Below are 24,305 nucleotides of genomic sequence, written 5' to 3' on the forward strand. Positions count from 1 at the left end.
GGTTGTTCTCACTGTTTGTTTGTGGGTGATTGTCGCTGTGTCTGTGTTTATTGCACCACACGGTACTGTCTCGTCTCGTTCGTTCGTTCTTTCCAGTTCATGCGTGCTTCGTTATATGTAGTTTGCATGTTCAGGTCAGTCTACGTTGTTTTGTTATTTTGTAATTCCTTCCAAGTGTTTGTTTTCGTGTTTCGTCGTTTGTTTTAATAAATCATTATGTATTCACATCATTATGTACTCCTCACCGAGGAGGAGGAATATGACGACGATCGTTACAATACCGTATCACTTACTCTGGATCTCTCTCTCTCTCTCTCTCTCTCTCTCTCTCTCTCTCTCTCTCTCTCTCTTGACCTCATTGCAATGCATGAATAACCCTAACCCTAACCCATTACCATCAATTAATTAACACAATTAATCCAGATTGATATTACAGATAAACAGTCCTTTATATAGTGGTTGGAAACAGATCAAGACACATTGGACAGATGGCTTCATCAAACTACAACTCATAATAATGATGATGATCATGGCAGTGTTTGCAAATTGAGTTGAATTGTATACCAACACAATTTCTGGTGTGTCCCAATTAACACCCAATTCCCTATGTGGTGCACTAGGGCTCTGGTCAGAAGTGCACATAGGGAATAGGGTGCCATGTGGTACGCACTTATATCAAGGTCAAATACCACCTTCACAGTCGAGGGGAAAATATTACAGTATATTATTCAGATGATGAATATTGTGTACCTATATCATACATTACAGACCCGTAGCAAACAAGCACACATCAGAGACCTTCGTAATATAATTAACATCACTTAATTATAGTATTTCAGATTTATTTAACCATGTAGGCTTTCATAAGTCAATCTTTTTTTGTGTAGCACAGTACAACTAAAAGGCCTTTTCAAGTTAACATCTTGCTCCCTGGTTTGTTCGTTGTCCGTTTTCACTCTTAGCTGCATCTAGAGGAACAACAACAACAGATGGAGAGAATAATGTAGACATACTTCAGGATCTCTAGCTTTCTCACCCTCCTATCCACCACTATAGCCGTCTTTGTTTTCAGAGATTCCAAACCTCTATCTCTCCCTCGACCTCGCTCCCTCCCTCCATCTCTCTCATCAGTTAGAGAACTAGGCATCACTTCTTCCTAACCTTGGTGGGCTGTGGGCAGAGGCCCTGCCTCTCACTCTCTCTCCCTCCCCCATCCCTCCCTCTTCCTCCTTCCCTCCCTACCTCTCGTTCTCCCTTCTTCCCCCTCCCCCTCTCTCCCTCCCTGCCTCCTTCCCTCCCTCTCCTCCTTCCCTCCCTACCTCTCGTTCTCCCTTCTTCCCCCTCCCCCTCTCTCCCTCCCTGCCTCCTTCCCTCCCTCTTCCTCCTTCCCTCCCTACCTCTCGTTCTCCCTTCTTCCCCCTCCCCCTCTCTCCCTCCCCATCCCTCCCTCTTCCTCCTTCCCTCCCTACCTCTCGTTCTCCCTTCTTCCCCCTCCCCCTCTCTCTCTCCCTCCCTGCCTCCTTCCCTCCCTCTTCCTCCTTCCCTCCCTACCTCTCGTTCTCCCTTCTTCCCCCTCCCTCTCTCTCCCTCCCCCATCCCTACCTCCTTCCCTCCCTCTTCCTCCTTCCCTCCCTACCTCTCGTTCTCCCTTCTTCCCCCTCACCCTCTCTCCCTCCCTGCCTCCCTCTCACCTGTTAGAGCAGTAGACATTTCTTCTTCCCGACCTTGGTTGGCTGTGGGCAGAGTACTGCCCTGATAGCCTCGTCAAACACTGTCTTCAGGCCACGCTGGGTCAGAGCAGAACACTCCAGGTACTTCACAGAGTCTGGGGAGGGAGGGAGGGTGGGAGGGTGGGGGAGAGAGGAAGATAGATAGATAGATAGATAGATAGAGAATGAGGAGGGAGGGAGGGAGGGGAAGCAGGAGACAGAGAGAGAGAGAGAGAGAAATTCCACAGTGTGCCATCACAGCAGCAATATTTGTGACCTGTTGCCACAAGAAAAGGGCAACCAGTGAAGAACAAACACCATTGTAAATACAACCCATATCTATGTTTACTTATTTTCCCTTTTGTACTTTAACTATTTGCACATCGTTACAACACTGTATATCGACATAATATGACATTTGAAATGTCCTTATTATTTTGGAACTTCTGTGAGTGTAATGTTAACTGTTCATTTTTGTTGTTTGTTTTACTTTTGTTTATTATCTACTTCCCATGCTTTGGCAATATAAACATATGTTTCCCATGGAGAGAGGGAGAGGGAGAACTGTGTACATGCAGACAACCCAGATAGGAACTTCGTGTAAACATTCATCTCAGATATGAATCTGAGGAGATGCTGTCTGAATAAAAAGGTTCAGCTCCTCTCATTTAATACTAGTCATAGAACACTTGGAAAACAAAATGTCAATCAATCAAATGTACTGTATTTTATAAAACCCTATTTACGTCAGCTGTTAACACAAAGTACTTTAGAGTACTTTACAAAATTCAATTCCATCATCATAAAAAGCAATGGATTATTATATGCAATGACCTACCAACGTCCTTGGCCAGCGCTAGGCCTTGTGGGTAGGTGATGGGGGCCAGTTTCTTCTCTTTGAGCTTTTCGATGGTCTCCTTCTCGTCCCTCAGATCCAGCTTAGTACCCACTAGGATGATTGGGGTTGACGGGCAGTGGTGACGCACCTCTGGGTACCACTAAAGAAAGAGAGAGATAAGGGGGGTGGAGGAGGAGAGAGAGAAATGGAGGAAGAAATATTTTATTATCTACTCTTAGCCACCAGTCATCCTCACCTCTGGATACACAGAGAGAGAGAGAGAGAGAGAGAGAGAGACTGTCACGTATCCCTCCAGAACTGTCATTACACACACCTGGCCGGTATTCCATTTGATTAGTAATTGTATAAGTGTGCCCTTTGTTCACCATTGTCCTGTCGATTATTGTTCCCATGTCCGTTGGCCGTGTGAGTACCTGTGCTCTTGTTTTGGCTTTCGTCTCGCGTGTATTGCGCAGATGATTATGGGTCTCGTCCCGTGTGGAATCATTGTGTGCTTGTGTTTGGTACACTGTGTCCTATGATAAATATACTGTATGTTGGTACACTGTGTCCTATGATAAATATACTGTATGTGGGTACACTGTGTCCTATGATAAATATACTGTATGTTGGTACACTGTGTCCTATGATAAATATACTGTATGTGGGTACACTGTGTCCTATGATAAATATACTGTATGTGTTTGGTACACTGTGTCCTATGATAAATTTACTGTATGTGGGTATACTGTGTCCGATGATAAATATACTGTATGTGGGTACACTGTGTCCGATGATAAATATACTGTATGTTGATACACTGTGTCCTATGATAAATATACTGTATGTGGGTACACTGTGTCCGATGATAAATATACTGTATGTTGATACACTGTGTCCTATGATAAATATACTGTATGTGGGTACACTGTGTCCTATGATAAATATGCTGTATGTGGGTACACTGTGTCCTATGATAAATATACTGTATGTGTTTGGTACACTGTGTCCTATGATAAATTTACTGTATGTGGGTATACTGTGTCCGATGATAAATATACTGTATGTGGGTATACTGTGTCCCATGATAAATATACTGTATGTACACTGTGTCCTATGATAAATATACTGTATGTGGGTACACTGTGTCCGATGATAAATATACTGTATGTGGGTACACTGTGTCCTATGATAAATATACTGTATGTGGATACACTGTGTCCTATGATAAATATACTGTATGTGGGTACACTGTGTCCTATGATAAATATACTGTATGTGTTTGGTACACTGTGTCCTATGATAAATATACTGTATGTGGGTACACTGTGTCCTATGATAAATATACTGTATGTGGGTACACTGTGTACTATGATAAATATACTGTATGTGGGTACACTGTGTCCTATGATAAATATACTGTATGTGGGTACACTGTGTCCTATGATAAATATACTGTATGTGGGTACACTGTGTACTATGATAAATATACTGTATGTGGGTACACTGTGTCCTATGATAAATATACTGTATGTGGGTACACTGTGTCCTATGATAAATATACTGTATGTGGGTACACTGTGTCCTATGATAAATATACTGTATGTTGGTACACAGTGTCCTATGATAAATATACTGTATGTGGATACACTGTGTCCTATGATAAATATACTGTATGTGGGTACACTGTGTCCTATGATAAATATACTGTATGTGGGTACACTGTGTCCTATGATAAATATACTGTATGTGAGTACACTGTGTCCTATGATAAATATACTGTATGTGGGTACACTGTGTCCTATGATAAATATACTGTATGTGGGTACACTGTGTCCTATGATAAATATACTGTATGTCGGTACACAGTGTCCTATGATAAATATACTGTATGTGGGTACACTGTGTCCTATGATAAATATACTGTATGTGGATACACTGTGTCCTATGATAAATATACTGTATGTTGGTACACAGTGTCCTATGATAAATATACTGTATGTGGGTACACAGTGTCCTATGATAAATATACTGTATGTGGGTACACTGTGTCCTATGATAAATATACTGTATGTACACTGTGTCCTATGATAAATATACTGTATGTACACTGTGTCCTATGATAAATATACTGTATGTCGGTACACTGTGTACGATGATAAATATACTGTATGTTGATACACTGTGTCCTATGATAAATATACTGTATGTGAGTACACTGTGTCCTATGATAAATATACTGTATGTGGGTACACTGTGTCCTATGATAAATATACTGTATGTGGGTACACTGTGTCCGATGATGAATATACTGTATGTGGGTACACTGTGTCCGATGATGAATATACTGTATGTACACTGTGTCCTATGATGAATATACTGTATGTGGGTACACTGTGTCCTATGATAAATATACTGTATGTGGGTACACTGTGTCCTATGATAAATATACTGTATGTGGGTACACTGTGTCCTATGATAAATATACTGTATGTTGGTACACTGTGTCCTATGATAAATATACTGTATGTTGGTACACTGTGTCCTATGATAAATATACTGTATGTTGGTACACTGTGTCCTATGATAAATATACTGTATGTATGTACACTGTGTCCTATGATAAATATACTGTATGTACACTGTGTCCTATGATAAATATACTGTATGTTGGTACACTGTGTCCTATGATAAATATACTGTATGTGGGTACACTGTGTCCTATGATAAATATACTGTATGTACACTGTGTCCTATGATAAATATACTGTATGTACACTGTGTCCTATGATAAATATACTGTATGTTGGTACACTGTGTCCTATGATAAATATACTGTATGTGGATACACTGTGTCCTATGATAAATATACTGTATGTTGGTACACTGTGTCCTATGATAAATATACTGTATGTGGGTACACTGTGTCCTATGATAAATATACTGTATGTGGGTACACTGTGTCCTATGATAAATATACTGTATGTACACTGTGTCCTATGATAAATATACTGTATGTCGGTACACAGTGTCCTATGATAAATATACTGTATGTCGGTACACTGTGTCCTATGATAAATATACTGTATGTCGGTACACTGTGTCCTATGATAAATATACTGTATGTACACTGTGTCCTATGATAAATATACTGTATGTCGGTACACTGTGTCCTATGATAAATATACTGTATGTCGGTACACTGTGTCCTATGATAAATATACTGTATGTGGGTACACTGTGTCCTATGATAAATATACTGTATGTGGGTACACTGTGTCCTATGATAAATATACTGTATGTGGGTACACAGTGTCCTATGATAAATATACTGTATGTCGGTACACTGTGTCCTATGATAAATATACTGTATGTCGGTACACTGTGTCCTATGATAAATATACTGTATGTCGGTACACTGTGTCCTATGATTAATATACTGTATGTCGGTACACTGTGTCCTATGATAAATATACTGTATGTACACTGTGTCCTATGATAAATATACTGTATGTACACTGTGTCCTATGATAAATATACTGTATGTGGGTACACTGTGTCCAATGATAAATATACTGTATGTCGGTACACAGTGTCCTATGATAAATATACTGTATGTCGGTACACTGTGTCCTATGATAAATATACTGTATGTGGGTACACTGTGTCCTATGATAAATATACTGTATGTGGGTACACTGTGTCCTATGATAAATATACTGTATGTGGGTACACAGTGTCCTATGATAAATATACTGTATGTCGGTACACTGTGTCCTATGATAAATATACTGTATGTCGGTACACTGTGTCCTATGATAAATATACTGTATGTCGGTACACAGTGTCCTATGATAAATATACTGTATGTCGGTACACTGTGTCCTATGATAAATATACTGTATGTACACTGTGTCCTATGATAAATATACTGTATGTACACTGTGTCCTATGATAAATATACTGTATGTGGGTACACTGTGTCCAATGATAAATATACTGTATGTCGGTACACAGTGTCCTATGATAAATATACTGTATGTCGGTACACAGTGTCCTATGATAAATATACTGTATGTGGGTACACTGTGTCCTATGATAAATATACTGTATGTGGGTACATTGTGTCCTATGATAAATATACTGTATGTCGGTACACTGTGTCCTATGATAAATATACTGTATGTGGGTACACTGTGTCCTATGATAAATATACTGTATGTGGGTACACTGTGTCCTATGATAAATATACTGTATGTCGGTACACAGTGTCCTATGATAAATATACTGTATGTGGGTACACTGTGTCCTATGATAAATATACTGTATGTCGGTACACTGTGTCCTATGATAAATATACTGTATGTGGGTACACTGTGTCCTATGATAAATATACTGTATGTGGGTACACTGTGTCCTATGATAAATATACTGTATGTCGGTACACAGTGTCCTATGATAAATATACTGTATGTGGGTACACTGTGTCCTATGATAAATATACTGTATGTCGGTACACTGTGTCCTATGATAAATATACTGTATGTCGGTACACAGTGTCCTATGATAAATATACTGTATGTGGGTACACAGTGTCCTATGATAAATATACTGTATGTCGGTACACAGTGTCCTATGATAAATATACTGTATGTGGGTACACTGTGTCCTATGATAAATATACTGTATGTGGATACACTGTGTCCTATGATAAATATACTGTATGTACACTGTGTCCTATGATAAATATACTGTATGTACACTGTGTCCTATGATAAATATACTGTATGTGGGTACACTGTGTCCTATGATAAATATACTGTATGTCGGTACACAGTGTCCTATGATAAATATACTGTATGTGGGTACACTGTGTCCTATGATAAATATACTGTATGTGGGTACACAGTGTCCTATGATAAATATACTGTATGTGGGTACACTGTGTCCTATGATAAATATACTGTATGTGTGTACACTGTGTCCTATGATAAATATACTGTATGTGGGTACACTGTGTCCTATGATAAATATACTGTATGTGGGTACACTGTGTCCTATGATAAATATACTGTATGTGGGTACACTGTGTCCTATGATAAATATACTGTATGTCGGTACACAGTGTCCTATGATAAATATACTGTATGTGGATACACTGTGTCCTATGATAAATATACTGTATGTGGGTACACTGTGTCCTATGTAAAAATATACTGTATGTCGGTACACTGTGTCCTATGATAAATATACTGTATGTATGTACACTGTGTCCTATGATAAATATACTGTATGTCGGTACACTGTGTCCTATGATAAATATACTGTATGTGTGTACACTGTGTCCTATGATAAATATACTGTATGTGGGTACACTGTGTCCTATGATAAATATACTGTATGTGGGTACACTGTGTCCTATGATAAATATACTGTATGTGGGTACACTGTGTCCTATGATAAATATACTGTATGTCGGTACACAGTGTCCTATGATAAATATACTGTATGTGGATACACTGTGTCCTATGATAAATATACTGTATGTGGGTACACTGTGTCCTATGATAAATATACTGTATGTCGGTACACTGTGTCCTATGATAAATATACTGTATGTATGTACACTGTGTCCTATGATAAATATACTGTATGTCGGTACACTGTGTCCTATGATAGATATACTGTATGTGGGTACACTGTGTCCTATGATAAATATACTGTATGTACACTGTGTCCTATGATAAATATACTGTATGTCGGTACACAGTGTCCTATGATAAATATACTGTATGTGGGTACACTGTGTCCTATGATAAATATACTGTATGTCGGTACACAGTGTCCTATGATAAATATACTGTATGTCGGTACACAGTGTCCTATGATAAATATACTGTATGTCGGTACACTGTGTCCTATGATAAATATACTGTATGTGGGTACACTGTGTCCTATGATAAATATACTGTATGTGGGTACACTGTGTCCTATGATAAATATACTGTATGTGGGTACACTGTGTCCTATGATAAATATACTGTATGTGGGTACACTGTGTCCTATGATAAATATACTGTATGTTGGTACACAGTGTCCTATGATAAATATACTGTATGTGGGTACACTGTGTCCTATGATAAATATACTGTATGTGTTTGGTACACTGTGTCCTATGATAAATATACTGTATGTGGGTACACTGTGTCCTATGATAAATATACTGTATGTCGGTACACAGTGTCCTATGATAAATATACTGTATGTGGGTACACTGTGTCCTATGATAAATATACTGTATGTCGGTACACAGTGTCCTATGATAAATATACTGTATGTGGGTACACTGTGTCCTATGATAAATATACTGTATGTGTGTACACTGTGTCCTATGATAAATATACTGTATGTGGGTACACTGTGTCCTATGATAAATATACTGTATGTGGGTACACTGTGTCCTATGATAAATATACTGTATGTGGGTACACTGTGTCCTATGATAAATATACTGTATGTCGGTACACAGTGTCCTATGATAAATATACTGTATGTGGATACACTGTGTCCTATGATAAATATACTGTATGTGGGTACACTGTGTCCTATGTAAAAATATACTGTATGTCGGTACACTGTGTCCTATGATAAATATACTGTATGTATGTACACTGTGTCCTATGATAAATATACTGTATGTCGGTACACTGTGTCCTATGATAAATATACTGTATGTGTGTACACTGTGTCCTATGATAAATATACTGTATGTGGGTACACTGTGTCCTATGATAAATATACTGTATGTGGGTACACTGTGTCCTATGATAAATATACTGTATGTGGGTACACTGTGTCCTATGATAAATGTACTGTATGTCGGTACACAGTGTCCTATGATAAATATACTGTATGTGGATACACTGTGTCCTATGATAAATATACTGTATGTGGGTACACTGTGTCCTATGATAAATATACTGTATGTCGGTACACTGTGTCCTATGATAAATATACTGTATGTATGTACACTGTGTCCTATGATAAATATACTGTATGTCGGTACACAGTGTCCTATGATAAATATACTGTATGTGGATACACTGTGTCCTATGATAAATATACTGTATGTGGGTACACTGTGTCCTATGATAAATATACTGTATGTCGGTACACTGTGTCCTATGATAAATATACTGTATGTATGTACACTGTGTCCTATGATAAATATACTGTATGTCGGTACACTGTGTCCTATGATAGATATACTGTATGTGGGTACACTGTGTCCTATGATAAATATACTGTATGTACACTGTGTCCTATGATAAATATACTGTATGTCGGTACACAGTGTCCTATGATAAATATACTGTATGTGGGTACACTGTGTCCTATGATAAATATACTGTATGTCGGTACACAGTGTCCTATGATAAATATACTGTATGTCGGTACACAGTGTCCTATGATAAATATACTGTATGTCGGTACACTGTGTCCTATGATAAATATACTGTATGTGGGTACACTGTGTCCTATGATAAATATACTGTATGTGGGTACACTGTGTCCTATGATAAATATACTGTATGTGGGTACACTGTGTCCTATGATAAATATACTGTATGTGGGTACACTGTGTCCTATGATAAATATACTGTATGTTGGTACACAGTGTCCTATGATAAATATACTGTATGTGGGTACACTGTGTCCTATGATAAATATACTGTATGTGGGTACACTGTGTCCTATGATAAATATACTGTATGTGGGTACACTGTGTCCTATGATAAATATACTGTATGTGGGTACACTGTGTCCTATGATAAATATACTGTATGTGGGTACACTGTGTCCTATGATAAATATACTGTATGTGGGTACACTGTGTCCTATGATAAATATACTGTATGTCGGTACACTGTGTCCTATGATAAATATACTGTATGTCGGTACACTGTGTCCTATGATAAATATACTGTATGTGGGTACACTGTGTCCTATGATAAATATACTGTATGTGGGTACACTGTGTCCTATGATAATATACTGTATGTGGGTACACTGTGTCCTATGATAAATATACTGTATGTGGGTACACTGTGTACTATGATAAATATACTGTATGTTGGTACACTGTGTCCTATGATAAATATACTGTATGTCGGTACACTGTGTCCTATGATAAATATACTGTATGTGGGTACACTGTGTCCTATGATAAATATACTGTATGTCGGTACACTGTGTCCTATGATAAATATACTGTATGTGGGTACACTGTGTCCTATGATAAATATACTGTATGTGGGTACACTGTGTCCTATGATAAATATACTGTATGTGGGTACACTGTGTCCTATGATAAATATACTGTATGTCGGTACACTGTGTCCTATGATAAATATACTGTATGTGGGTACACTGTGTCCTATGATAAATATACTGTATGTCGGTACACTGTGTCCTATGATAAATATACTGTATGTGGGTACACTGTGTCCTATGATAAATATACTGTATGTCGGTACACTGTGTCCTATGATAAATATACTGTATGTGGGTACACTGTGTCCTATGATAAATATACTGTATGTTGGTACACTGTGTCCTATGATAAATATACTGTATGTGGGTACACTGTGTCCTATGATAAATATACTGTATGTGGGTACACTGTGTCCTATGATAAATATACTGTATGTTGGTACACAGTGTCCTATGATAAATATACTGTATGTTGGTACACTGTGTCCTATGATAAATATACTGTATGTGGGTACACTGTGTCCTGATAAATATACTGTATGTGGGTATACTGTGTCCTATGATAAATATACTGTATGTTGGTACACAGTGTCCTATGATAAATATACTGTATGTTGGTACACTGTGTCCTATGATAAATATACTGTATGTGGGTACACTGTGTCCTATGATAAATATACTGTATGTGGGTACACTGTGTCCTATGATAAATATACTGTATGTCGGTACACTGTGTCCTATGATAAATATACTGTATGTACACTGTGCCCTATGATAAATATACTGTATGTGGGTACACGGTGTCCTATGATAAATATACTGTATGTCGGTACACAGTGTCCTATGATAAATATACTGTATGTTGGTACACTGTGTCCTATGATAAATATACTGTATGTTGGTACACAGTGTCCTATGATAAATATACTGTATGTGGGTACACTGTGTCCTATGATAAATATACTGTATGTGGGTACACTGTGTCCTATGATAAATATACTGTATGTGGGTACACTGTGTACGATGATAGATATACTGTATGTGGGTACACTGTGTCCTATGATAAATATACTGTATGTGGGTACACTGTGTCCTATGATAAATATACTGTATGTGGGTACACTGTGTCCTATGATAAATATACTGTATGTGGGTACACTGTGTACGATGATAGATATACTGTATGTGGGTACACTGTGTCCTATGATAAATATACTGTATGTTGGTACACTGTGTCCTATGATAGATATACTGTATGTATGTACACTGTGTCCTATGATAAATATACTGTATGTCGGTACACTGTGTCCCATGATAAATATACTGTATGTGGGTACACTGTGTCCTATGATAAATATACTGTATGTGGGTACACTGTGTCCTATGATAAATATACTGTATGTGTTTGGTACACTGTGTCCTATGATAAATTTACTGTATGTGGGTATACTGTGTCCGATGATAAATATACTGTATGTGGGTACACTGTGTACGATGATAGATATACTGTATGTGGGTACACTGTGTCCTATGATAAATATACTGTATGTGGGTACACTGTGTCCTATGATAAATATACTGTATGTGGGTACACACACAAACAAACACACTTGAGCATATGGATAGAAGCTCAACACAAAGGGGAAAGCATCATTCCATCATGTTGTGACCCATAGCAACACTCTGTGATAATCTAGTATCGGCATAGAACAACATTTGCGGTATAGGGACCCGGTCGCCATGGTGACAGAAGTAAAACAGCAAGGAGAAACAGAAAACGCAAAAATACTTTGGGCATTGGATGGAGAAGAGAGTGAAGGGGCAACAGAATTAACATTAGTGGATTGTGTAGTGTGGGCTAGCTATTGAATACAATCCTTACAAACAAGACTAGATATGTCTTAAAAGCCAGATCCAAATGGAGTGTTCTGAAGAGTCTCTTCAGATAAGAAGAGACTAAAAGGCTGTACTTTGGATTCTACTCAATAGAATGTGAGAATGTGAATGTGTGTGTCATTGAGACATCACTTCTACGCTATCTGTGCAACACATCGTCTCAATCAATTAAAACTATGCATATGCACTAGACCAAGTATAGACTATCTACATGCACCCTGACATGGACTCCACCTGTGACCGCTGCCAGGGGGACCAGCCACTTTACTGCCCAGGTTCTAGTCGTGTCCCATGATCAAACCATACCGGTTACATATAGACCATACTCTGTCAGATGTTTGGGGATGACTAGGGAACTCTGCCCCCTAGAGGTTCTCTTCACCTTAACTCCAGCCATGACAAGGTTATGCACAACAAAGTGTGATGTTGTTGCATGTGTTACCGTGCTGGTCAGATGGTTCCTCTTACTGGAACAACTGTAGTGCTCCATCACACACTACATCAGGGCAGTTAAACTCATTTTGACCCGGGGGTCTCAATCGCTCCTCCACGAGGGCCAGAGGGAGGGCCACGCTGAAAATCGGTAACATTTAATCACTGTCAACATTTGGAAAAAATAGTCCTTTATTCATCGTTTTAGGAATTTTCGATGCTCCCTAACTGTCTAGCTTTCATTTTGGTTATTAGTAGCGAGATGGACACGGTCTAGAAACAGACCCCTTTACACTACTTGGGAGGCCTGTCTGTTATACTTAGACTGAACTAGTATGTCCTTTGGGAGGAAACATCATTGTTGATTGGTAACATAGACCCAGGTGTTGCTACATCTCCGTTGTTACATGAAATAAATGTGTTCTGATGTCTTTGTCTCATATTACCATTGATTTATTTATACTTTATACTTTATCCCTTAAATCAGACAGACAATGTGAGGGGCATCTCTCTGTGCGTCTCTGGGGAGGGGATGGAGCGGCCTGGGAGTGCGTCTCTGGGGAGGGTGTGGAGCGGCCTGGGAGTGGGTCTCTGGGGTGGAGTGGCCTGGGAGTGGGTCTCCGGGGAGGGGATGGAGTGGCCTGGGAGTGGGTCTCTGGGGAGGGGGTGGAGCGGCCTGGGAGTGGGTCTCTGGGGAGGGGATGGAGTGGCCTGGGAGTGGGTCTCTGGGGAGGGGGTGGAGCGGCCTGGGAGTGGGTCTCTGGGGAGGGGCTGGAGCGGCCTGGGAGTGGGTCTCTGGGGAGGGGGTGGAGCGGCCTGGGAGTGGGTCTCTGGGGAGGGGGTGGAGAGGCCTCACTTCAGAGACCATTTCAAACATTGCTGTCATATGACATGATTATGTGTTAGTCTTTGTATTTGAACACTACAGAATGTGTTAAAATGAATAAACAACTATTGTTTAATATTATAATTAATTTCTGAACATTGGGGCTGCCTGGCCTTCTCCCGGGGGACCGATCCCCGTGTGGCCCTCTGCTCCGTCCCTGACCCAATGCACCTGACATCTAATAGATATTTAACACCTTCATCGTCTGGTTGGGAGACAGAGTGGGGAGGGGTCTCCGGGGGAGGGGTGGGCTCCCTCACTATGGAGGCTTACTATCAATATGTTCATGGCTTATTGCAGCATGAAATAAGTCCTATTTGAGAATTTATGTCACACCACCACCCTCTCTCCACCTGAAGAAGGAAATTATTGTTTTGTTATGTTGCATCATTAAAGCTACAATTCTTAATCGAAATAATAAAAAAACGCCCCTGTTTTGCTAAAAAACTACGGTAAGGGGCCGGAGAAATGTAACTATTCTCAAATTCATAGACAGAGCTAAGGATGCAAGGACTGACCATCCATGATATCAAATGTATCATTTTAAACATGTTTTGAGGCTATACAGTATTAGTTTACATTTGAGTAAAACAAGCTTATATTTTGGGTTCTGATGGGGTACGACAGTTAATCTAAGCTCATGAGGCATTCATAAGGTATATTCTTCAACAATCAATAGCTAAATATTAGTAATTTATAAGCCAAAAAAAGGATGTAGCAACTAAGGATTCTAGCTTTAATATGTGGAAACCAATAAAAGAAGAAAAAATATCTCAAATAAAAAAGTCAAGGTCCTTGTTCCCAAGTGATGACGGCTGTTGCATTTCACACCCACACTGTTCTGTCTCAACGCTGAATAGACTATGTAGAAACAATGAAAAGATCTTGAAAATAATAATGAAAAGATGTTTAAAAATATCCAAAGTGCTTTCATTGGACTAGAGGAGTGTGACAGAGGAGAGAAGGATCGACACAGTAGGAGCAAACAGTCCCTCTGACAGTGTGGGGACACACCGCCATCTAGTGGTCAATAGTAGGACATGCTCTTTGAATACTAACTGACATTTCCATTAGGGCTCAATTCAATTCACCTCAATACAGCTTTATGAATTATGGGACTTAACTCAACTTCGGTTCAGTCAATTCTGCAAGCTGAATATCAAATGACCAATTAACATGTTGAAAAGGCATCACAGAAAATAATTGGGAAATTTCAATGAATGAATGATTGAATTTCACAACGCCAACCCTGAATGTGAGAGATACAGGTAGAATCTAGAGAGGATCACCTTGGCTCTGACGTTCTCGTAGGAGGCTGGGCTCACCAGAGAGAAACAGATGAGGAACACGTCCTGAGAGAGAGAGAGAAAGAGAGAGAGAGAGAGAGAGAGAGAGAGAGAGAGAGAGAGAGAGAGAGAGAGAGAGATCAAGCTCTAGGCATTAACACAGGACACCAGACTCAATTAGGTTTGTGTGTGTGTATTATATATAAATACATGTGTGTGTGTGTGTGTGTGTGTGTGTGTGTGTGTGTGTGTGTGTGTGTGTGTGTGTGTGTGTGTGTGTGTGTGTACCGTCTGTGGGTAGGACAGTGGTCTCAGTCTGTCATAGTCCTCCTGTCCTGCTGTATCCCAGAGACCCAGGTTGACTGGCTTACTGTCCACCATCACATTGGCTGAGTAGTTATCAAAGCTGAGGGAGAGAACACACACACCTTTCTAGTGTACTGTACATATCAAGTGTGTGTGTGTGTGTGTGTGTGTGTGTGTGTGTGTGTGTGTGTGTGTGTGTGTGTGTGTGTGTGTGTGTGTGTGTGTGTGTGTGTGTGTGTGTGTGTACTCACACGGTAGGGATGTATTCTCCAGGGAAAGCGTTGGTTGTGTAGCTGATGAGAAGACATGTTTTCCCCACAGCTCTGAAACACACAGGGACAACACACATCAATGTTTTCAATAGGACTCAGTGGTCATTTAAACAGCTCTGAAACACACAGGGACAATACACATCAATGTTTTCAATAGGACTCAATGGTCATTTAAACAGCTCTGAAACACACAGGGACAATACACATCAACGTTTTCAATAGGACTCAATGGTCATTTAAACAGCTCTGAAACACACAGGGACAATACACATCAACGTTTTCAATAGGACTCAATGGTCATTTAAACAGCTCTGAAACACACAGGGACAATACACATCAACGTTTTCAATAGGACTCAATGGTCATTTAAACAGCTCTGAAACACACAGGGACAATACACATCAACGTTTTCAATAGGACTCAATGGTCATTTAAACAGCTCTGAAACACACAGGGACAATACACATCAACGTTTTCAATAGGACTCAGTGGTCATTTAAACAGCTCTGAAACACACAGGGACAATACACATCAACGTTTTCAATAGGACTCAGTGGTCATTTAAACAGCTCTGAAACACACAGGGACAATACACATCAACGTTTTCAATAGGACTCAGTGGTCATTTAAACAGCTCTGAAACACACAGGGACAATACACATCAACGTTTTCAATAGGACTCAATGGTCATTTAAACAGCTCTGAAACACACAGGGACAATACACATCAACGTTTTCAATAGGACTCAGTGGTCATTTAAACAGCTCTGAAACACACAGGGACAATACACATCAACGTTTTCAATAGGACTCAGTGGTCATTTAAACAGCTCTGAAACACACAGGGACAATACACATCAACGTTTTCAATAGGACTCAATGGTCATTTAAACAGCTCTGAAACACACAGGGACAATACACATCAACATTTTCAATAGGACTCAGTGGTCATTTAAACAGCTCTGAAACACACAGGGACAATACACATCAATGTTTTCAATAGGACTCAGTGGTCATTTAAACAGCTCTGAAACACACAGGGACAATACACATCAACGTTTTCAATAGGACTCAGTGGTCATTTAAACAGCTCTGAAACACACAGGGATAATACACATCAACGTTTTCAATAGGACTCAGTGGTCATTTAAACAGCTCTGAAACACACAGGGACAATACACATCAACGTTTTCAATAGGACTCAATGGTCATTTAAACAGCTCTGAAACACACAGGGAAAATACACATCAACGTTTTCAATAGGACTCAATGGTCATTTAAACAGCTATAACCTTTACCATTAGTGGGGAAATGCAACGTCCCACTGTGAAGACACTGGTTGAATCAACGTTGTTTTCGTGTCAGTTCAGGAAAAAAAGACGTGATGACATTGAATCAACGTACAAAACTGATTGAATTTGCAACAAGTCGTCAACTTTGAACCTAAATCCAATGACATGATGACATTTTTGTTGATTTCATGTTGAGTTCACATTAGTTGACAAATCAACCAAATGTAAATCCAAACTAGACGTTGAAATGACGTCTGTGCCCAGTGGGTTCCCTACACCGTTTAAACACATGAAATAGACAATGAAAACATCGAAGCATTTTCAAGGCTCTGTTCCATATCTAACAGCTCAATCAAACGACTCCACTCTGAACAAAGGAAGCTGGGTTTGGCCATAAACAACAAGTAAGCATATTTCACGGGGAATCAACCAATCACATTCCATTTCCCCAACGTGTCCTGTCATGTGTCAACTTCATCAACATCATGACTTGGGTTAGAACTACATCAGTGTGTTGAGTAATACGTGAACCTCATATAGCCAACTTAAGCCAAGTCTATCATCTTTCTCATCGGCGGACATCTTGTTTTTCCACTGAACCGTTGTTGAAGAAGACGTAGCATAGCCTTCTAGTATGATGACTACAGGTCTCTATCTCTCTGTCTATCTTCTTCCTCATTGAAAACAACCTGCTTCTTCATCACATTAAACATGAGAAAATAAACTAACACAAATACTCTGTCATTTTTCAGTGTGTTTCGTATTCAATATTTCCATTTGTGTCATTTTTACAAACACTCATATCCAGCGTGCTACTCACAGAGGTCACAGAGGTTGACAAGGGCTCATAACCACGGCAACCAGAGTAAGTCACATGGTTTACAGGAAGCCAGCTTGTGTTTTAGAGAGTGATGAGTCTGTCTGGGTTTTACCATAACCTCCTTCCTCCTTCACCAAAAACACTTGTTTAAGAGACAGAGGCTGTGGGGCAAATGTCTGCATACTATTGGCATATTATAAAACTTCTAAGCGTGATACACATACAATACTGAAACATATAGAGCTAATGTTACAAGCAGGGGGCTTGTGAAAATGATGCTGACAAAATGTGCCAATGGGAACCGGGCCTGTATTCACACAGCATCTCAGACGAGGTGTGCTGATCTAGGATCAGGTCCCCCATGTCTCGTTCTTTGTGATCTCAAAGCCTAAACAGATTCTAGATCAGCACTCCTACTCTGAGACACTTTGTGAACACAAGCCCTGATTAAAACTGTCAGTCAGCACTGAAAAACAGGAAATAGATCCTTTTTGGTATTTATCTCACTTTCATTCTGTTTTTCTGACTATCTTACTAGATGTCTGGTAATGGTGCGCTCTCTTTCTCTCTCTCTTTCTCTCTCTCTTTCACTCTCTCTCATCCCCCATCTCTCTCTCTCTCTCTCTCTCTCTCTCTCTGTGTACACTGAAAACAGGTTGTTTACACTCTCCACGTCCCAAATGGCACCCTATTCCCTACTTAGTGCACTACTTTTGACCAGCGCCCCATCGGGAATAGGGTGTAATTTGGTACACAGACAATAACTGTCTGGACAATGATGTCCCCTCATCTTTGTATAACTGATGTACTTCATGACACAATGAATATGACAACAATAACACTCCCCTCTCTGTAAGGCCATGTTACCCTCTCCTAACAATAGGACCTCTACCTCATCATCTCTCAGTGTCCTAGTAAACCAGGTCTGATAGGACACTCTCCTCTCCTAACAATAGGACCTCTACCTCATCAGCTCTCAGTCCTAGTAAACCAGGTCTGATAGGACACAGTCCTCTCCTAACAATAGGACCTCTACCTCATCAGCTCTCAGTGTCCTAGTAAACCAGGTCTGATAGGACACAGTCCTCTCCTAACAATAGGACCTCTACCTCATCATCTCTCAGTGTCCTAGTAAACCAGGTCTGATAGGACACTCTCCTCTCCTAACAATAGGACCTCTACCTCATCATCTCTCAGTGTCCTAGTAAACCAGGTCTGATAGGACACAGTCCTCTCCTAACAATAGGACCTCTACCTCATCAGCTCTCAGTATCCTAGTAAACCAGTTCTGATAGGACACCCTCCTCTCCTAACAATAGGACCTCTACCTCATCAGCTCTCAGTGTCCTAGTAAACCAGGTCTGATTGGACACACCCCTCTCCTAACAATAGGACCTCTACCTCATCATCTCTCAGTGTCCTAGTAAACAAGGTCTGATAGGACACACTCCTCTCCTAACAACAGGACCTCTACCTCATCATCTCTCAGTGTCCTAGTAAACCAGGTCTGATAGGACACAGTCCTCTCCTAACAATAGGACCTCTACCTCATCAGCTCTCAGTCCTAGTAAACCAGGTCTGATAGGACACTCTCCTCTCCTAACAATAGGACCTCTACCTCATCATTCTCAGTGTCCTAGTAAACCAGGTCTGATAGGACAATCTCCTCTCCTAACAATAGGACCTCTACCTCATCATCTCTCAGTGTCCTAGTAAACCAGGTCTGATAGGACACAGTCCTCTCCTAACAATAGGACCTCTACCTCATCATCTCTCAGTGTCCTAGTAAACCAGGTATGATAGGACACAGTCCTCTCCTAACAATAGGATATCTACCTCATCAGTTCTCAGTGTCCTAGTAAACCAGGTCTGATAGGACACACCCCTCTCCTAACAATAGGACCTCTACCTCATCATCTCTCAGTGTCCTAGTAAACCAGGTCTGATAGGACACCCTCCTCTCCTAACAATAGGACCTCTACCTCATCATCTCTCAGTGTCCTAGTAAACCAGGTCTGATAGGACACACTCCTCTCCTAACAATAGGACCTCTACCTCATCATCTCTCAGTGTCCTAGTAAACCAGGTATGATAGGACACAGTCCTCTCCTAACAATAGGACATCTACCTCATCAGCTCTCAGTCCTAGTAAACCAGGTCTGATAGGACACAGTCCTCTCCTAACAATAGGACCTCTACATCATCAGCTCTCAGTGTCCTAGTAAACCAGGTCTGATAGGACACCCTCCTCTCCTAACAATAGGACCTCTACCTCATCAGCTCTCAGTACTAGTAAACCAGGTCTGATAGGACACACTCCTCTCCTAACAATAGGACCTCTACCTCATCATCTCTCAGTGTCCTAGTAAACCAGGTCTGATAGGACACAGTCCTCTCCTAACAATAGGACCTCTACCTCATCATCTCTCAGTGTCCTAGTAAACCAGGTCTGATAGGACACCCTCCTCTCCTAACAATATGACTACCTCATCAGCTCTCAGTATCCTAGTAAACCAGGTCTGATAGGACACCCTCCTCTCCTAACAATAGGACCTCTACCTCATCATCTCTCAGTGTCCTAGTAAACCAGGTCTGATAGGACACACCCCTCTCCTAACAATAGGACCTCTACCTCATCAGCTCTCAGTGTCCTAGTAAACCAGGTCTGATAAGACACTCTCCTCTCCTAACAATAGGACCTCTACCTCATCATCTCTCAGTGTCCTAGTAAACCAGGTCTGATAGGACACCCTCCTCTCCTAACAATAGGACCTCTACCTCATCATCTCTCAGTGTCCTAGTAAACCAGGTCTGATAGGACACCCTCCTCTCCTAACAATAGGACCTCTACCTCATCATCTCTCAGTGTCCTAGTAAACCAGGTCTGATAGGACACACTCCTCTCCTAACAATAGGACCTCTACCTCATCAGCTCTCAGTGTCCTAGTAAACCAGGTCTGATAGGACACACTCCTCTCCTAACAATAGGACCTCTACCTCATCAGCTCTCAGTATCCTAGTAAACCAGGTCTGATAGGACACCCTCCTCTCCTAACAATAGGACCTCTAGCTCATCAGCTCTCAGTGTCCTAGTAAACCAGGTCTGATAGGACACACTCCTCTCCTAACAATAGGACCTCTACCTCATCATCTCTCTGTATCCTAGTAAACCAGGTCTGATAGGACACAAATGGCATCCTCTTCCTTATATAGTGCCTTACTTTTGAACAAGGCCCAGGGGCTCTGGTGAAAAGTAGTGCACTACATAGGGAATTAGGTGCCATTTGGGACACTGTCCCAGTGATACTCTTACATGCCAGCATTTGAAATGCATGTCCTGGCGTGTACTATACAGCTGCTATGACTGTGTTGGTTTCTCCTATTCACAGCCAAGACTGTCCCATGTTACATAGTGCTCTATTCTGCCGTGCCACTCCATTGAAGTTGGCTTTGGGCTTCAGATTCATTGAAGCTGGATGAAAGATAGTTGTGTGTAACTAATGATGAATTAAGTAATGAGTAGTAGGGAACTGCACTGACTGTGGAAGCTATTTGAACTCTTTATCTTCGGATACACCTGATTAGTAGTATCAACAAACCTCTGGGTCTCTCAACAGACTCAGGTTCATAATCTGTTACATGATTTGTGAATGAACTGATCTGTACGTGTATTTCTATAGATGTAAAAAGAGAACAGAAAGAGAAGAACTTGAAGTCACCCAGAACAGAGAAAGTGAAGACATCAACACACTTCCACTCTTGGCTTCATATACTGAGAGGTCAATAAAACTAATTTAGGGTTCGATCGCTCATTGAACCAATGACTAAATCAGAGCACTAAGATATCATGTGATAAAATAAAATGAAAAACACTTACCCATCTCCCACAACAACACATTTGATAGCCTGCATCCTGCTTAGCCTGAGTCAGCTCCCGCTTCTCTCTGTGTAACAGTCTGTGAGAGTTTCAGACAGAGAGAAAATAACTGCAATTCAACGCCTCATGCAACAGCAGGAAGTTGCTACAGCACTCACCTCTATCTCTCTCTCGATTACTGAGTGATCTCTCGCTTTCTCTTCCTCTCTCTCTTTCTCTTCCTCTCTCTCTCTCTCCTGCTCTCTTTCTCTCTCTCTCTCGCTCTGTCTCTCATTCTCTCTCTCTCGCTCTGTCTCTCATTCTCTCTTGCTCTGTCTCTCTTTCTCTCTCTCTCTCTCTCTTTCACTGTTGCAGCATGCACAAACACACATACACAGACCCCCCCCCCCCCCCACACACACACAGTAAAGATAGCCTGCCATCACACATTGAAATGTAAGATATGTTTGAAATATACATCATACACTTTCAAATGTATAATAATAATCATCATCATCATCATCACTGACTCTTTCAATGACAATAACTTGCTAATCTATAAATAACTTTTGGGCCTGTTGACTGAACTGTAATGTTAATTTAAAAACACTAGAGGGCGTTTTGTTGCAATTTATCCAGGAGGAACCGTTTTTATCCCTTCAGTCTGTTATTGGTTAATTCTGTTCAACGTGTCGATAACCACTTCGTGAAAGTCTATTTATACATTACACACAATACAATAGCCTACTCGTCATTTTGTTTGATTATAAAAATCGTTTAGTTTTCAAGTAAAACAATTCTTTACAGTAAACTGTAACATAAATCTACATTGAGGCAGTTGCTACATCATTGCGGAAACGTCCACTTCTGTTCTGACAACGTTGATCTTCAGCCTCGAGCCTATAATGTGACGGGAGAGAGAGGGGGTGTGTTGCAACAAGATAATCTTGACTGTCACTTTACATTATCGAGCTGTGGAGTTTGCATGGACGACACCGGTTTGTTACTTTGTCATGTTTAAATACCTGTAGTCTATAGGGTGCGTAGGCTACCGAGTTTGACCGTTTCTCCCGTGTGCCAATGACCGATTGCCAAATGGGTAAATTCACTTTTTAAGTTGTTATTGCATTTCAATTCAGAGTCTAAAATGTTATTCTCACCTGTGAATAGAAGCATTGCTACCAAAGGTAATCATAGTGGTAGACATTATTATCTTGAATTACCCTACCTGTTTATAACATTATTGTAACAGATTTTCTACAAATTAGTGTACGTTTTCATGGTCTTGCAAGAGGAACTATTTCATATCCTTCCTTTCCACTGACATCCCTCCTGTTTCGAAACACTGTGAAATGACCATGACAGAAAGGGGAATGGTGACACCTTTATGAATGAACGACTACTTCATGCTCAGTTGTCATGACACCTAAAAGGATGGAGGATTTATTGTAGCCTGAGCGACAGTCTGTCTGTGCTATCATACCAAGTCCTTGTCACTCATTGCCATGCTATAGCCGTGAGTTGGCCAAAGCACAGACGTGTCTGGGACCTGGCTTGTTTTATTATGTGTTAGGATAGGCGACATTTGAAATCATTACATAAATATGGCATCTCCAAACTTCATTTCCTTGAGATACAAAACGGTTATTATGTAGCTAAATTGCATTTCTTGTTAAAATGCTTTGTAAGATATAACGTAAATATGTTATCCAAAAACTTAATTTCATGGAGTTACACAGATTATTTTGAAGCTAAATATCATTTTGGTCATGTCAGTGTGTGTGTTTCGAGTCATATTACAGGCTGTAGGAAGGGTGTAGAACAGAGAACTAGTGGTTAGCTGTTTAACAGCAGTATAATAGCCCGTATATAACACTAACTAACCAAAACTGCTGCTTGTTGATATTTTCCTTTAACCTCTTAAGTTAGGGCCCACACCCTTCTCTGGTTCGCATGGACGCATGACTACACACACACACACACACACACACACACACACACACACACACACACACACACACACACACACACACACACACACACACACACGGTTACATCCCCCCACAAAAATACTCTGGCTCATGGTTGACATGCTTGGATGAATATAAACAACGTGAGTTTGGTTAGACTTACAAAAGTTTGGTTAGACTTATTTTATATTCCTCCTAATGCATTACTTTCACAGCTTCACCAACATATAGAAAACACCGGAACATCGTGTGTATAAATATCTAGCCTACTATAACTAAACTGGGCAATACCACATTCACTATTAATTTAACACAGTAGCGCATGCATTTGCATACCACGCACAAAGTTAGTAGCCGAGAGCTCATCAGGGAGGAGTAGAGACAGACAGTTGTGGGATGAAGGGTTGTGAAAGAGAGAGTGGAAACACAATGTGATGGGATGCCTGTGTGGTGTATCTGAACGGCTTGT

At 40.3% G+C, this 24,305-nt stretch overlaps 2 protein-coding genes across 2 annotated transcripts in view; one reads left to right on the forward strand and one right to left on the reverse strand.

Annotated features, from left to right (window-relative positions):
- Positions 1–430: 430 nt before the first annotated feature.
- LOC120032580 (ras-related C3 botulinum toxin substrate 2-like) lies at positions 431–22,046 on the reverse strand. The gene is made up of 7 exons (XM_038978723.1): positions 21,888–22,046; positions 15,879–15,950; positions 15,610–15,727; positions 15,325–15,387; positions 2,548–2,707; positions 1,692–1,825; positions 431–968 (listed from the first exon to the last, which is right to left on the reverse strand). Exons 1-6 carry the CDS (start codon positions 21,920–21,922, stop codon positions 1,695–1,697), a joined length of 579 nt encoding a protein of 192 aa, XP_038834651.1. The 5' UTR covers positions 21,923–22,046; the 3' UTR covers positions 431–968; positions 1,692–1,694.
- A 749-nt stretch (positions 22,047–22,795) lies between these two features.
- cyth4b (cytohesin 4b) overlaps positions 22,796–24,305 on the forward strand; it is a 12,232-nt gene continuing 10,722 nt past the window's right edge. The window contains exon 1 of the mRNA XM_038979329.1: positions 22,796–22,965. Within this exon, the coding sequence (XP_038835257.1) occupies positions 22,947–22,965 (19 nt within the window). The 5' untranslated portion in view covers positions 22,796–22,946. The remainder of the gene's footprint in view (positions 22,966–24,305) is intronic.

This window comes from Salvelinus namaycush, chromosome 39 (genome assembly GCF_016432855.1).
Source record: "Salvelinus namaycush isolate Seneca chromosome 39, SaNama_1.0, whole genome shotgun sequence".
Lineage (NCBI taxonomy): Eukaryota > Metazoa > Chordata > Actinopteri > Salmoniformes > Salmonidae > Salvelinus > Salvelinus namaycush.